The following is a 15,596-nucleotide window of genomic DNA, read 5'->3' as shown; positions in this document are numbered from 1 at the left end:
AGATTGTGGTCTGTGAGGAAGGAAGATATGAAAAATAACTTACTCCTGGAGAGGAATAAAGGGATGAATAGGCAGAGCACAGAGGGCTTTTAGGGCAGTGAAACTATTCCGTCTGACCCTGTAATGGTAGATGCATGTACACTAAGTCACTTCCGTTGTGCCAGCTCTTTGCAACTGTAGTCCATGGGATTCTCCAGGCAAAAATACTGGAGTGGGTTGCCATGCCCTTCTCCAGGGGGTCTTCCCAACCCAAGGACTGAACTTGCATCTCTCACATCTCCTGCCTTGGCAAGCAGGCTCTTTACCACTAGCACCACCTGGGAACCCCAGTGGTGGGTATGTTACACTTTGAACATCTATCCAAACCCCCAGAATGTACACCACCATCAGAGTGAGCCCTGAGGTAACCTGTGGACTCTGGCTGACTGTGTTCATCATTTGTGACAGATGCGCTGCTCCGGTGGGGGATATTCCTAGTGGGGAAGGCTGTGCATGTGTGAGGGCAGAGAATGGTCGGAAATCTGTACCTTTCCCTCAAGTTTACTATGAGCCTGAAAAACTGCTCTAAAAAGATAATCTGAAGAAAAAGAAGAGAGGAATAACAGTAAAATAGCCTTTTTAATTAAATCTATCTATCTATCTATATATATATAATGCATGTAATATGTATTGTCTCTAAAGAAAGCACAGTAGACTAGAGCACTGTCATTTTGTAGGGGACTTGCTTCGTGTTTGGAGCAGAAATCTTTTGACCTGCTGAACTTTCTGATGGAATTATGCATGTTTCTGTTAATGCGTTATATTCTAATGAGTTTGTTATTTAACCTCTTGTTCTGTGTCACAGGGTCATTGGTTTCCTGGAAGCTATTGTCTGCATAAAATTTGGACAAGATCTCTTCTCTAAGACCCAAATACTCTATGTTGTGCTTTGGCTTCTTTGCGTGGTAAGTCATTACTTTTCTACCTTGAAGTGTTAAACTCCCCATGGTCTCTTCTAGAAAAAAAAACAAGACCGTCTTGTGCACCAAGGTTTCTTAGACATTTATAGAAGGCAAGACATAATACTTGTAATAGCCCAAGATTGGCCATGGGATGAAGTTCAAGAACAAATACACAGGACCACGTGGCACCCCAAATTGGTCCCCTTTGTAGGTCTGATCACATGCCCCCAGCAGGTGCATAATTATACTCCCATTTGTTTCACTCGTGAGCATTCGCCTACATTTGCTGAGAATGTCAGGTCTGCCTTGAAGGGACAGTTCCCGAGCCCTGTAATGTGTATATTACCAAGTGTTCATGTACAAAACGACAGACTCTGGTTTACAGGCCATGTAAGGGGAGGGGGTTTGGAGGCAATCAGGCCACGCTATTTCTTCTCCCCTGGCCAATGTTATATATAGGCCACGCTTGTGTTGGGTGTGTTTTCCTCTCTGAAGGGAAGAGTCCTGGGGGCCTCCAGCTTCATTGTCCTGGGACATTTCCCTCATCTCTCAAATGAAACAGGATCTTACCTAAAAAAATTTTTTAAATTTAAAATTCTGTTATTGTCCTTTTAATTTGTTTTGTTACTTTGGAGAAAAGTCTTATTTTACATTTAAGATTCTTCGCTTTTACTTAGTCTAGAAAATTAACTCGGGCTTTTAAAAAATTTTTATTATTACCACATAAACTTCAAACATGGAAGTACATAAGGTCGCTCCCCCCCTTCACGTAACGCATCACCCAGATTCAGCAGTTACCCACCAGTGGCCGGTCTCATGTCCTTTTGTTCCACACACACCGTCCCTACCCCAGCTTACTCGGAAGCAGGCCCACTTTTCCTATTTCAGGATGTCTTTCTAAAAAAAGACAGGAAGGCTTTTCTGTTTAGTGCAACCGCCATGATATTATCACACTGGAAACAGAATTCAGCCCTTCATACTGTTCAGTGTTTCCTTCAAGTTTGTATTTTCTAACAGTTTATTTGAATCAGCATCTACTCATTGCAATTGGTTTGCATGCCTCTTTTAATCTACATGTTTCCCTCCATCTCTAGCACTTTCTCCTTTGCAGTTTATTTGTTGAAGAAACAGACTGTTTTGTCCTGTAGGTTTTCCCCTTGTCTGGTTTTACTGATGCCATCCTTACTGTCATTTACCAGATTTCTTTTGTCTTCTGTTATTTTCTATAAATTGGTAGCTGGATCTAGAGGGTTAATCAGATTCAAGTCTTTTTTTGTTTGTTTGTGTTTTCCTTTGGCAGGACTGAACTTTGTATTTTTAAAGTGTTTTTATTGTCTTTCACGGTGTCTATTTTTAGGATTACTTGTTAGAAATCCTAACTATGCCAGGGCACCTTGAGCCTGTGCTGTTTTATCTTGAATAGTGAAAGGGGAGAAGGATCTCGTTTGTCCTCAAACTCCAGAATTCAAGCTCAGATGTATTTTTTCCATCACAGTGAGACAAGATGTAAGGATTGGTTGCGGGGGAAGCGTGTCAGACGGGCCAGGAACTGTTACTCTTTGCTCCTCACGTTTCTCTCTGGCATGGGCACTCCGGCTCTGTGAATTGTAGCGGGTACACATGGTAGGCAGGTGCAGCCCTCACCTGATGCCAAGGGGACCACAGGCAGGTTAAGGCCGGCGGGACTCCTGAGATGTGGGCAGAAGGTGCTTTTCATCACAGCCTATTGCAGGCCTCCTCCGGGGGCATCAGTAGCCAGAAGAGTCTCCTCACGGCTGGCCGTGTCCAGGGAGCTGTCTCTGGTCACCCAGTTGGCCGGGCCCCTCCAGTCTCTGTTTTAGAGACTTTCACTCTGTTTTACTGATTAGACACTTAGCATCTGCCTCCTTAGGTTGGTGAATTTTGATGCACCTTGGTGTCTATGCGAGGGTAACTTTATCGAGGACACGACCAGTTTCTCAATCTCTCCATCCCTTAGCGTGGTCCCTTGTAAGTCTGTCATGTGGCCGAGTGCTCATCAGAGCTGCCCTGATGTGGAGCCACACAGGTAGGTGACTGGCAAAGATGAGATTTATTCATACTTACCGTGCGCCAGGCGCTGCTCGAAGCACTTTTCACACATTGCATATTTGAGCTTTACACTTTGAGGGGATACTTTGTTATCCCCTCTTTCCCAGATAAAGACACAGAGAGGTCCCCCTAACTTACCTAAGGTCACACAGGTCATCCATGGCAGAGCCAGGGCTCAAACCCAGAGAGTCTGGCTAGAGATTTCCGCTCCCCTCTCCACGGGGGTTCCCCTCGGAGGCCCTCCAAGGGCACGTGGGCATTACCTCTGCCGACTACTGATGCTCAGACATCGTCTCGGTGTGTGTGCACAGAGCCCAAGGAGCTCCGGAGAGAGCAGCCGACAAGCTGGGTGCAGCTCAGGCGACCACGTGTGCTCGGGGTCACCCGGGATCACAGTGCACGGTCCTCCCATCCTGTGGGCACCCAGCCTAAGCCCCGAGGCGAGGCGGCCGCCGCCTCCCGACGTCACCCCTCAAGTCAGCCATCGGGCTCCCCGCCATGTGACCCAGCTTCACCTCGTCCTCTCCCATCTTCTCCATCCTGCCCTTCAGATCCGTTCTCCACTCTGGTGCCAAAGCAGTCTTCCAGAATTCAGGTCGGAATCCCTTCCTCCCCGCTTAGAATCAGTCTCGATTGCTGGGGCTTGAGAGGGCCCAAGAGAACGGTATCTCCCCCCCACCACCAGGTTCAGAGCAGTTAGGAGACAGGCAGGAAGAAGGAAGGCTGTGGAGGTCAGCAGCAGCCGCTGTATGACCGGGAGCCCACATTCTCAGTGTCCGCGTCTGATGCCAACGAGAGCCTTCCAATCACGAGCCCAGGAGCAGACACACTTTCCTCTCCAGCCTCAGAAAAGCTGGCCTCCCCTCGCTGAGAAAGGAAGTGGCCCGCTTGCTCATCCCTGTTCCCCAGTCAGTTAAGACACACTGCCCCCTGGGGAAGGGGTGAGGGAAAGCCGCAGGGTTACCCTGGGAAGCTCCCTCTGGGGGGCAGAAACGGCGGGAAGGAAGATGGGTCCCCAGCGCACACCCAGCAGCAGGAATACGAAGGGCCCGCGTGTTCGGGGCCGTTACTGCCTGGGTGGTTCTCACACCCAGCCTTGCAGTCCCCTGTCCTCAGGCTCCACCAGACTGTTCCTGGTTACTGAACACCTCAGCGCGTCGTCCTTCCAGACCTGTCCTGCCTGCACCCGAGAGGTTTCCTTTGCCCACGCTGAGTGCTTTACCCTGCTTTTTCCTCCACCTGGTGAACCTTAATGCCAAGACCAACCTTCCATCTGCGCCCCGCGTACAGTACACTCCGGCCTGCAAGGCAGACGAGAGGACTCCCTCCTGCGCGGCCCAGTCCCATTCTGTTCATACCTCCTCAAGCTCTGGCCCCAGCGTGACATTTTCTGTGGTGTTTATGTCGGTCTCCTCAACCTGGCACTTCCTGCTGCTCACGGAGAATAAGTCTCCATCGTCCTTTTGTGCCAGGGACGCTAGCACAGCGTCTGATGCATGGGAAACACTCATCAAATGCAGGGAGACAAGGGGGGTGAGGTCCAGAGACGGAGACCAGGAGACCTAGACACGTATGACGAGACAGGCAGGCGTGAAGACCGAAGCGCCCCCGCGCCGGAGTCACAGGAAGATGGCGGCCTGTTTGGGGAGCGAGGGCGAGAGCAAGGCGGAGGAGGCGGGGTCGGACGTGTCTGCCTGGGACCAGCTCTGTATGTCGGTGGGAATTCAGGGTTTTTTTTTTTTCAGTGGAAAGACTGCCTCGCGGAGCAGCTGGAGGCCGGGAGAGCGTGGAAGGGACGGGATGGAGGAGGGCTGAGCCTGAGGGTGTCGCTGGGAGCTCAGGGAGGGCCTGTCCCAGGCAGTGGCATTGAAGGTGCAGAGAAAGGGCGGCAGGAACCCGGCCCAGCAGGCGTCCCCTCGTCAGAGGTGGGGAGGGCGGCTCCAGCTTTCCTGTTTGGGCCACTGGTGGCTTCCGGTACTAGTGACTGGTTGAGGGGTATCCGAGAAGCTCGTTGAAAGGAGGTGTGTTAAGGTGTGAGGGACCATTAGATTTACAGGTGAGGGTGTCTTGTGTCATTGGAAGTTCTGGTCTGTCCAGGAGCTCTGGAAAGACTTGGTCAGCAGTGGAGACACAGAGTCAGGAGGTGTCCATGCTTGGGGTAAATGGTAGGAGCCATCAGCTTGGTAAGAGTCGGGGGCCATAGTGAGGGGAGAGGCTGGCTGAGGATGGGGACCAGGGAGCAGCCACATTTTAGAGGCTGGGCCGGGGACGAGAAACAGCCACGGGGAAGAGGACTTTGCAGATAAGCAGAATCCCCCAGTTAGTGTTGTCATGAGTGCCATGGAAGGGGAGCTGGCCTGAAGAGAAGCCTTTGGCTGGGATGATTAGGGGCCCCCACGGCCTTGCACATGTTTCAGTTAGAGAAAAAGAGTGGAAATAAAGTGTGGGTTTAATAAATATTAAAAGATGTGTGTGCCCGGCACATTTTATAATCACGGTTTTTAATTAAAGATCAAGATTGGTCTCAGTCTTAGGAGGGAGGCAAACATTTTTCAGTAAGAGAACAAGTTTACGCCATGTCTCCACGCTAAGAGAAACAAAGCCCCCAGTTATTCGCCTTGATTGGGAAGAGAGTATACACAGAATTTGTGATTAATATAGAAATAAAGGCCCCGTATGCTGGTTGATAAGCTGCCACAGCACCAGTTGTCTAATGAGTCTGGGTGGATTTGAATGCTGGTAACCATAATATGGAAGCCACACCTGGGCCTGTGTGCTGCCTTGGTTCTCAGCCCTCACGTTTTTTCTTTCCTTTTTTTTTTTTCTTCTCTTTCTTTAAACAAAATCTGCACAATTGCTATTTAAATGCCAGGCCTTGACATTTTAAGTAGGTACTTGCCTAGATTTCCAGAGGTGTGATTGCAAACCCATAAATTACAAGCTTTTGTCTCCTGGGACAAGTGTGAAAAGGGCCTCTTTTACCCAGGTGAAGTGGTAAATTTGGCCACCACAGCAGGTCCTTTGCATGGCGGTTGTGATGATAAGCATCTGCCACGCAGCACCTGCCAGTGTTTGCCTGCCCCCCCACCCCCCCGCCCCCCTGCAAAGCAAGGTCTGCCCAGCTGTCTGCTCCTGGAGCAGCCCTAAGCTGCCAGTCTGCCCTCCCAGGGCAGGAGAGAAAGCTGGGGGAAGAAAGCCCTGCACGTCTGCCCTCTGGTGGGCGAGAAGCGCAATGACGACCCCCGCAGCACAGTCACGGACTGGTCCCTGGAGGTGGAACCCCGCCTCCCTCCCCTCCTTTGCAACCTAGGCTGTCCTGCTCTCTCCCTGAGGAGCTGACACACGTAGTTTTACGTGCTACAGATCCCCTAGTCTTCCCACTCTTGCCATGCCGTGAAAACAGTACATTTAATATATGATGCCGTATATTAGAAATCTGAATAAGTACTGGACTGTGTTAAAGATTAGAAGTCGTGTTTCATTTTATAATTTTAGTATATTCATTCATGGCTTAGTATTTTGATGGGGAGATACGAGCTTTCTTAAATAAAAAAAACACCCGAATATACACGAGTTTCAATAAGGATTTAATTTTTTTTTTTAATGAACTAGTGGGTCTTCTTATATTTCATGTTCTCTCCCCGCCATTCCGCTATTCCCACTTCACTGGCATGGAAGGACCAGGGGAGCACTCAGATTCCTTTCTTTTTTGACCCGTAAGGTGACTCCGTGCACCCAGCAGACACTCCATGAATGTCGCTGACCCGGAGGAACTGGACCCGGACTATGCTATAGGCCGCCCGTGACGAGAAGGCGCAGCGCCTCGTCCCCTTCAGTCCGGGCTCCGCCCTCCGGACTGCGGGCTGGGCACACTGGCTCCTCCCATGATGCCTTTCTTCCCCCGGGAATGGATGAATGGACAGATAAATAATGGATAGCGCTCTAAAGACATGTAGACCTGAAATTAGCATTTATTTTGATAGACACCCCTAAAATTTGATCCAGGTATGTAAAGAAACCTGTGTTCTGGTTTCAGTCTTGCCACCCTCTAACTGTGCATCTTTAAGAAGGTCATTTGCCTCTCTGAGCTTTATTCCTCTGCTGTGAGATGAGGATTGAGATTAACACCTCTAGATTTAAAGTTATGACTCTTAGAAAGAACTGAAATTATTCAAGAAGAGAAGATTACAGCATAATTTCACAACTATTCCCATGGCTGAGTCAAGGGGACAGGTCCCCAGTAGGAAACGCAGTGGAAGAGATGGAGGTTAGACCTTGAGGACCATGTTCTGTCATTGGGTTCCCAAAGTAAGGACTTCTGAAGAAACAGAACAGTAGAAGCGCTTAGGAATTGATGCTTTCAAACTGCGGTGCTAGACAAGACTCTTGAGAGTCCCCTGGACAGCAAGAGATCCAACCAGTCCATCCGAAAGGAAATCAGTCCTGAATGTTCATTGGAAGGACTGCTGCTGAAGCTGAAGCTCCAATATTTTGGCCACCTGATGTGAAGAGCTGACTCGTTGGAAAAGACCCTGATGCTGGAAATGCTTGAAGGCAGGAGGAGAAGGGGATGACAGAGGATGAGATGGTTGGATGGCATCACCGACTCAATGGACATGAGCTTGAGTAAGCTCCAGAAGATGGTGAAGGACAGGGAAGCCTGGCGTGCTGCAGCCTGTGGGGTCGCAAAGAGTCAGACACGACTGAGCGACTGAATGACACCACGTAACAGCAGAACGGGCAGTTTGCTTGGTTTTGGCGACTCCCTCACGGTCACAAGGGGACGCTGAGGCCCGGCTGGGGGCCTTTCCTGTCCTGTCACATGGTGTAGTCCAGGCAGCCAGGAACTTCCCCCAGCTTTCAGTTTTTTGACACATTTTTAAACTCTGGATTTCTAGGTGCTATTTTTTCCTTAAATTAGAGCATAATTTAGGGTGTAGGGGGGCTGGTGAGGTACACCAGGGGGGAGTGGAGGTGATCCCAGCCTCTGGGTAACCATGGACCATGCCTGTGTGTTTTCACACAGTCTCACAAGACAACTTGACCTTGTCTTTATTTTCCGATCTACCTAACAGAAAAACAGAAGCAGCCAGAACTGGGATCGCAGTGGGGCCACTGAGACTAAACAGTGCCGCGCCCAGGGCAGCGGTGTCCTGCTGGGCCCCGCCACCTCCACATGGACATGTGTCCTGCTGGGCCCCCAGGCACCACTGTGACCCTACACGGAAGGAAAGCTGCTTTTTCATTCAGAAACCCTCTTCCTGGGCTTCCCTGGTGTTCCAGTGGTTAAGAATCCACCTGGCAATGCAGGGGACGCTGGTTCGATCCTGGTCGAGGGAAGATCCCACCTGCAGTGGGGCAGTCAGCCCCTGCTCCCCAACTCCGAGCCCACGTGCCATAGAGCTCATGCTGTACCGCAAGAGAAGCCACCATAGTGAGAAGCCTGCACACCGCAACGGAGAGCTTGGCACAACTAGAGAAAGTCTGCATGCAGTAAGGAAGGCCCGGCGGAACCAAAATATAAATATTAAAAAAAAAAATACTGTTTCCCTCAGAAGCTGACCGGCTGAGTCCTCCTAATTGACTTTAGTGATGGGGGGCAGGGTGCAGAGGATGGACTGTGAGACTCAGACCCCAAAAAGAGGTACAAGATAGAGGCCAATACGTGCTCTTAGCCAGAAGCCACAGAGCTGCTCAGAAAATGCACCTACCTGATCCCACACCTGGAAGAGATCGTCATTCTGACGGCAGAGTCACAGTGATATCCACATGAAGTGAAGTGAATGTCTCTCAGTCGTGTCCGACTCTTTGTGACCCCATGGACTATACAGTCCATGGAATTCTCCAGGCCAGAATACTGGAGTGGGTAGCCCTTCCCTTCTCTAGGGGATCTTCCCAACCCAGGGATCGAACCTAGGTCTCCCACATTGCAGGCCGATTCTTCACTTTACTAGCTGAGCTATCAGGGAAGCCCAGCCAACCACGGAGACACTGGTAACCGAGGTCTCCCAGCTCCTCTCTCAGAAAGCCCTCGCGGTCTTCCTCGCTGCCTCCCGGGGTCATCGCTGCGGCACCCAGCTGTGCTGTAACCGGCGTCCTGGGGCAGGAGGCAGAAACTCCTGGAGACGCCATGTGTGAATTCCCATCGAAATCCTAAAGTTCGGGAAAATGGAATTTATGGTTGCACCCTCATTCTAAAACTGTTTTGTGCTTGTTTTTCTCTTCCAGGCTTTCACCACCTTCCTGTGCTTGTACGGCATGGTTTGGTATGCAGAGCACTACGGTCACCGAGAAAAGGTATACAAGGGAATGCAGAGATGGCTTTTTGTGTCTGATCACACCCTGCTTGGCACTGTAGCTGGGAGCACAGTCACGGAGGATGGGGCATGGCCGGCAGCGCGTGGGCAGGGTGTCAGCGCCCTCTGCCCCGCCCCCCCGCCGCCCCAAACACAGCCGGTTCAGAATTCACTTCCTATAATTGCCATTCTTGCTTGGGACTGCCCTGTTCAATAGCTCCCGTACTTTTATCCTCATTTCTTACGAGGGCTAAAACTTTTAAAATTATTTGCGAATTCTTTTTGTTTGTTTTTAATTGCGGGGCAAGCCCGGGACCAGTTTTTGCAAAGCTGGGTCTTTCACCCTGTGCAGGCCTCCTCCTGCGTCCCAGCCTGGGGCTCCCTTGCAGAAACTCTCGCCCTGCTTACTTCGTTGTGTGTGCATGTGTGCGGGCGTGCTCAGCCACTCGGTCGTGTCCTACTCTCTGAGACCCCATGGACTGTAGATCGCCAGGCTCCTCTGTGGGATTTCCCAGGCAAGACTGATGGAGGGGGTTGCCATTTTAGTCCTCCAGGGGATCTTCCTGAGCCAGGGATTGAACCGGAGTCTCCAGTGCTTCCCGCGTTAGCAGGCGGATTCTTTACCACTGAGCTACCTGGGAAGCCCTCCTTTCCTAGTAGAGGAGGATTAAGGTAGAGGATTGATGTGAGGGGGCTTAAAACGCTATAGCAGTCTCGTCAACTGGGATTTTTTTTAAGTGAAAATAGCAGCTTTCATCCTCTATTTATCCTTTTAGTCTAAGGAGCTAAAGGCACTTTCTAGAAGATCTGTTCCACATCACTTGGGAGTAGCCTTGCTCTTAGAGCTAAGAGCCTGAGCACCAGGCGGTCCTGCCCTTGCTGGTGGGGGTCCCTAGCCCGGGAGAGGCCTGGGTGGAGCACCCTTCCTTGTTTGCTGGCACCCTCCCCTTGGGAGCACTCCATCCCACCACTAAGCCTGCCTCTCTCCCTAGACCTACTCAGAGTGTGAAGATGGCACCTACAGTCCGGACATCTCCTGGCCTCACGGGAAAGGTTCAAAAGGTATTTTTCTCTCTCTTTTTCCTGCTTATTGCTCAAGGCCCCCAAAGCCCAGTAAAGGGATTTCTAATCAGAATTTATCCTTATCCTCTGAATATTGATAAATATCTGGAGCCCTAAATGGTCTCCAACCTACTCACTTGCATGTCTCCTGTTACTTATTAAGAAACAAGCAAAAAAAAAAGAAACAAGCAAAGTGCTCATAGGTTCTGCCCAAGAAACTTGGCTTCATAAGAAGAGGCGCTGTGTGGTTCTGCCTCCTCTGAGATAGAAGGGCAGAGTGAGACCCCACTGTCTCAGCCATCCTGATGGGGATGTTCCTCCTCTTGGCTTTCATTGTGAGTTGAGAGGGGTTAGGAAGAGTTGTGCGCCAGGAGAGAAGCCTTTCAAAAAAGAGGCGGATCTGCTTGATTGCGTTGATTCAAGAGACAGACCATCGTCAGAGGGATTTCAGCAGTGTAGTCAGGGATCTCCCACTGGCCTCTCCCCAAGGAGCATTCTGGAAAGATTTGGGGCCACCTGGTTATTTTTAAAGAATTTGGCTTGTAGAAAAATGACCCCGAGGACGCTCCACTAGACAGTGCTTTGTCAGTTATGAACTGATCATGGGACTTGACTAAAAGGAGAGACGTGAACACCAGAGACCTTGAATGTCAACCCTAAGACTGGCTCAGCAAAGCGGGGGTGAGGGAGGGACAGCTCTGCTGAGTTGCTCTCCTGATTCTTCGGGGTGAAGCTCAGCACAGCTCTCCCTGGGAAAACGCTGCAGAGTGCTGGTCACCCTGCTGGAGGTGGTTTCTCCTGAATCCACCAACTACTGTGGACTGCGGATGGAGGTGGGCACAGGGTTTCTCCCCTGGGGGCTCCCTTATTCAGAACCACTCCCCCGCCCCTGCCGCCCCAGCTCAGGGATCAGTCCGTGGCACTTCCAGGTTCTCCAGTGACAAGACTACAAGATATAAGCAATGGTAGAGATACGTTGAAATGGAAGGTAGGCCGACGGTTTAAAAAACAAACAGAACCTGAGCCCTGGAGCAGAGAATCTTGGCTCTGCTGCTAGGCCAGAGGTTGTCCACGTGCCCAACTCTGGGGCAGAGCCAGCCTCCTGCCAGGAAGTTCCGATGACCTTCCAGACCTTACACACCCCCTGCCGGAATGCCCACCCCCACCCCAGCTCCACTGCCCCGGCCCCACCGTCCAGCTGGCTGGGGACCTGCTGATTGCTCAGCTCTCAGCCCATGTAGACGCCTTTCTCTGAGCTCCCACACGACGGAGCGTGACAAAGGATGCCGGCCCTGTAGACCTTGAGCCTCTCGCGGGCCCTCGGCATCTTCCCAGGTGACTCCTGGCTGCCTGTCCTGAGTAGTGGGAGGCCTCTAGGTCAGACCCCCAAAGTCGTGTAATAGCTTTCATATCTGTCAAGTCAAGAATTCGTTCCAGTTTAGAGATTTAGAAACTACGGTTTGCAGCCGACCAAGGTGGGGAAAACGTCCCTGGTGTGTCCTTCGGTTGCGAAGGTAGACTCGACACCCACGTGGTGTAAGTTTTCACGGGCTCTCCTCTGTGCTCTGATGTGATCTATGCTCTCACTTCTGGCCCCCAACGCCATGGACCACAGTCCACCCTGCGGGGAGTGTAAAACATCCTCAGGACACCCAGGCCCTAGCTGTGCTAGTTAGCCGAGGGCCTGGGCTTCTATCAGTCAAGTCAGTCAGTTCAGTGGCTCAGTCATGTCCGACTCGCTGCGACCCCATGGACTGCAGCACACCAGGCCTCCCTGTTCAAACTCATGTCCACTGGGGCGTGTATGCGTTGGTTTATTAGCAAGGTCACTAGATGGCGCCCGAGGATCAGTGGAAGAGCAGCGGGCAGCCCGGGCAGGGAGAGCAGGGGCAGAAGGCCAGAGCCTGGGCCCGCAGCCCGCAACGATGCTGACGGCGTGTCCCGATTCCTCTTGACCAGGTTCTGAAGACGGCCCCCACAAGCATCCAGGCAACAGCGAGAGCCATTCTTCCAGAAGAAGGAATCGACATTCCAAGTCAAAAGTCACCAACGGAGTGGGAAAGAAATGAAAAGACCCTGGTTCATAATAATACACGATGTGTCCAGGGAGTGCCTAGAACTGGGAGGGGACGGAATCGGCTGGACTTGCCGGGAGGAGGGAGGTCGAAAGGCACAGTGTGATCGGGAAGGAACGGGGCTGGAGAGGGGGTCGTTATTTGAGAGCGTGGGTCTTGTTTCCCACAGCCCAGCCCCACAGGGCAGATGATTGCAGGAGGGGCTCGGGCCTTTGGGGGTCCCTGGTAACTTCAGCACTTGGCCACCGGTAGCAGGACGGTGCTCGGAGGAGGAGATGGTAGCTCTTTACTCAGTTGCCGGAGCAGCTTTGTGCTTCCTGTGTGGTGGGTGCCGTTTAAACATCTTCACTGAGACAGGGCATCCCACCGGGACAGCTGATGGACAGGTCGCCACCATTTTCTTTCTCTGAATCTGCCCTTCCACTTGACTGACTGGTTTTAAGCCCAGCCCACTTGACTATGTTTTATTTCCTTACTGCTTGTTTTTTAAGTTGGGATGCTTATATAAGCCTTCAGAAGCCACTGCTGACGTTGAATTTGAGGAGGGCTCCCCTCTCTCCTGGAGGAAAAAAAGTGGGGAGCTTTGGTGTTACATTTAGTAACCTCCTCCCCCCTTTAGGACCTGAAACCACATGTGGCAGGTAGACACCAGGCTGCGGGAAGGTTAGCTCCCCACACAGGATCCTGGGCGTTAGACCAGAACGTTCCCGTTCCCTCGCCAGTGTCCCTGGTCAGACTTAGCCACAGCGCAGAGGCGGGAACCTCCCCGGAGGCAGTGCTCGTGACCCCGCCCCCAGCCAGGTGCCTTTTCCATTTTATTAGTTTTCTTTCATGGTGTGTTGCTGACGTTGTCTTTTAGTCCCACGTGAGGTGCTGGTGAGTATTCCCTTTCATCCGTGCCATGCTCTAGACCACTGACCCTGATAGTTCACCACCTCTGATGGATCCCTGTTTTAAATAAAATGGTTCGCGTTAAAACCCATCAAATTTGGCCTCCGTTAAGTGCTCATTTCTTTGTATCTTATTGGTGCTTTTCACTGTTTGTAAGCAATCGCTGTGTTTTTCAAGTGGCTTTAGGATACTGTGAATATGTTTGTGTTTTATGTAGTGAGAAGAAAAGAGAAAAAATATATATGTATTTTAGAGGGCTTGCAGACACATATGTTCCTTTTCCTAAACTTCCCAAGTGATCAATAGGAAGTGAACAAGATAGTCATTGTTGTCTTTTGCGTGTGTGCGCTAAGGGAATGGTTACATCAGCCAAGTTGGATTGATTTTTCTAACAAGTGACCAGTACCCAGTTGATTTTCTCATAAACTCGCTGAAACCAATCGCTTTGTTCCCTCCTTTCAGAGCGCAAAGGTTTCGATGCCTTTTCCCCCTTTAAGGAAATCTTTAACCACAGCCGTCATGTTTTTCTTTTTCTGCAAAGAATTCCGGGGTGGAGGGGTTAAATGAATCATGGAACGCTCAGGTCACTTCCTGTGCCCTGGGCCTCTGGCAGCCACTCGGTTGACAGCCCACTCAGACATGCTCCAGAGAAGTGTTGCCAGCCCAGTGGCTGGGGGCTGTGGGGGTTGCTGTGCCAGCCGCAGCTCTGAGCGTGCACATGCTCTCTGAACAACAGTCGCATCCTTCCAATTAAAGTCCCAAAGAGAAGCCAAGAGGCACCCGCTCTGTAGACCTGATTGCACTTCCATCACTGTCTTAAACAGGCACTGTGTAACACTTGTCTTACTTCGGAAGTTAGGTGAGTGTGTTTTGTTTGGCTTCTCTGAGAGCTTGAAGGTACAGAATGTGTATCCCGGACATAGTGTTCAATTCCACTTCCTCGTGCTGGGCCACGTCCCTGAGCATCTCCAGGTTCATTTTCTGACCAGTAGCTGGTCCAGCTAAGGAAGGGGTTGCTTCTCCAAGGCTGCTCTCAAGGAGGCCCTGCCCAGCGTGGGTGACCTGGAAGCGCGGAGCACACATGAGACATTGTTCCTCCATGGCCTTGTACAGAATGGCCAGGAAAGTTCCCAGATGCTTTCCATGCCCTTTCTTTGCCATGAAACTGCCCTTTCCCCTTTCAGTAAGAGCTCTTACTACAGTGGTTCCAAAACCAGCGCTTCCCTGGACCGGCCGGAACCACAACTGCCGCTCCTCCTAGAGGCCATGACTCTGGCCTTGCTCTACTTTTTCCACGCATTTCTAGGAAATTAGGCTTCACTTTGATGGAAGGAGAGCCGAGTTGTCATATAATATCAGAAACGATTCGGTTGCAAGTGATCTCACCTTTGTCGTTTACAAAATGCCCTGTTATAAGACGCCATTGTTCTGAAGGTGATCCTCATAGAATGCTGTATGTATATTTCTCTGTAAGTAGCATTGCATCAAATGTTTCATTGTTCTTGTTCAGTCTCTTAAGTCATGTCCGACTCTTTGAGATTCCATGAAGTGTAGCCTGCCAGGCTCCTCTGTCCATGGAATTCTCCAGGCAAGAATACTGGAATGTGTGTGGCTATTTCCTCCTCTGGGGGATCTTGCCGACCCGGGGGATTGAATGCGTGTTCCTTGCATCTCAGGCAGATTCTTTACCACTGAGCCACCAGGGAAGTGCCAAGTGTTTAGTACTTTTTCCTCTTTGTCATTCTTAAAGGTCTTTCTGTGACCTGTCCCTGCTTTTCCTGTGTCTATTTTCACCATTTGTAAAAGCCTTGGGCAAATCGCTCCCACAGCAGTGCTAAGACACTTCATTGACCCGTTTTACGCATTTTGATGATAAAAGACGAAACGCCAGTCTTATTTTCACCATGATCACTTCTGTAGTGAGTTCATGAGAAAAGTACTCACCTAGGGGAAATAAAGTTCTTTACCAAAGACGACAGACTCAGCTCTCCTGGTCCCCCTCTGAAGCCACTCTGCATCATCTTTAAGTGCTATCTCCCTTTGTCAGGGATCTCTCTTTGGAATCGGACCCTTGGGTTTTCTTATTTGTTGGTAATAGTGCACTTGGTCAGGCCTTTACAGGAGAAAGCTAAATGCAGGCTGGAAAATAAATATTTAACCACTAGAAACCAGAGGAATTGCACACTCTAAACAGGGGCATTAACTCTGGTGCTCTGTGCTGTTTGAATTATGGTCAGTGACCACAGCAGCCCACCGCGTGT

The 15,596-nt window shown here is 50.7% G+C and overlaps 1 protein-coding gene across 1 annotated transcript in view; it reads left to right on the top strand.

Annotated features, from left to right (window-relative positions):
* Positions 1–13,431, top strand: part of PTDSS1 (phosphatidylserine synthase 1) — a 67,510-nt gene extending 54,079 nt beyond the window's left edge. The window contains exons 10-13 of the mRNA XM_019973905.2: positions 845–944; positions 9,240–9,308; positions 10,300–10,369; positions 12,329–13,431. Coding sequence (XP_019829464.1) covers positions 845–944; positions 9,240–9,308; positions 10,300–10,369; positions 12,329–12,438 — 349 coding nt within the window. The 3' untranslated portion in view covers positions 12,439–13,431. The remainder of the gene's footprint in view (positions 1–844; positions 945–9,239; positions 9,309–10,299; positions 10,370–12,328) is intronic.
* The last annotated feature ends 2,165 nt before the right edge of the window (positions 13,432–15,596 follow it).

The sequence above is a fragment of the Bos indicus genome, chromosome 14 (assembly GCF_029378745.1).
Source record: "Bos indicus isolate NIAB-ARS_2022 breed Sahiwal x Tharparkar chromosome 14, NIAB-ARS_B.indTharparkar_mat_pri_1.0, whole genome shotgun sequence".
NCBI classification, from domain to species: Eukaryota; Metazoa; Chordata; class Mammalia; order Artiodactyla; family Bovidae; genus Bos; species Bos indicus.
The sequence above is the reverse complement of the archived record's forward strand: the minus strand, read 5'-3'. Positions and strand labels throughout refer to the sequence as shown.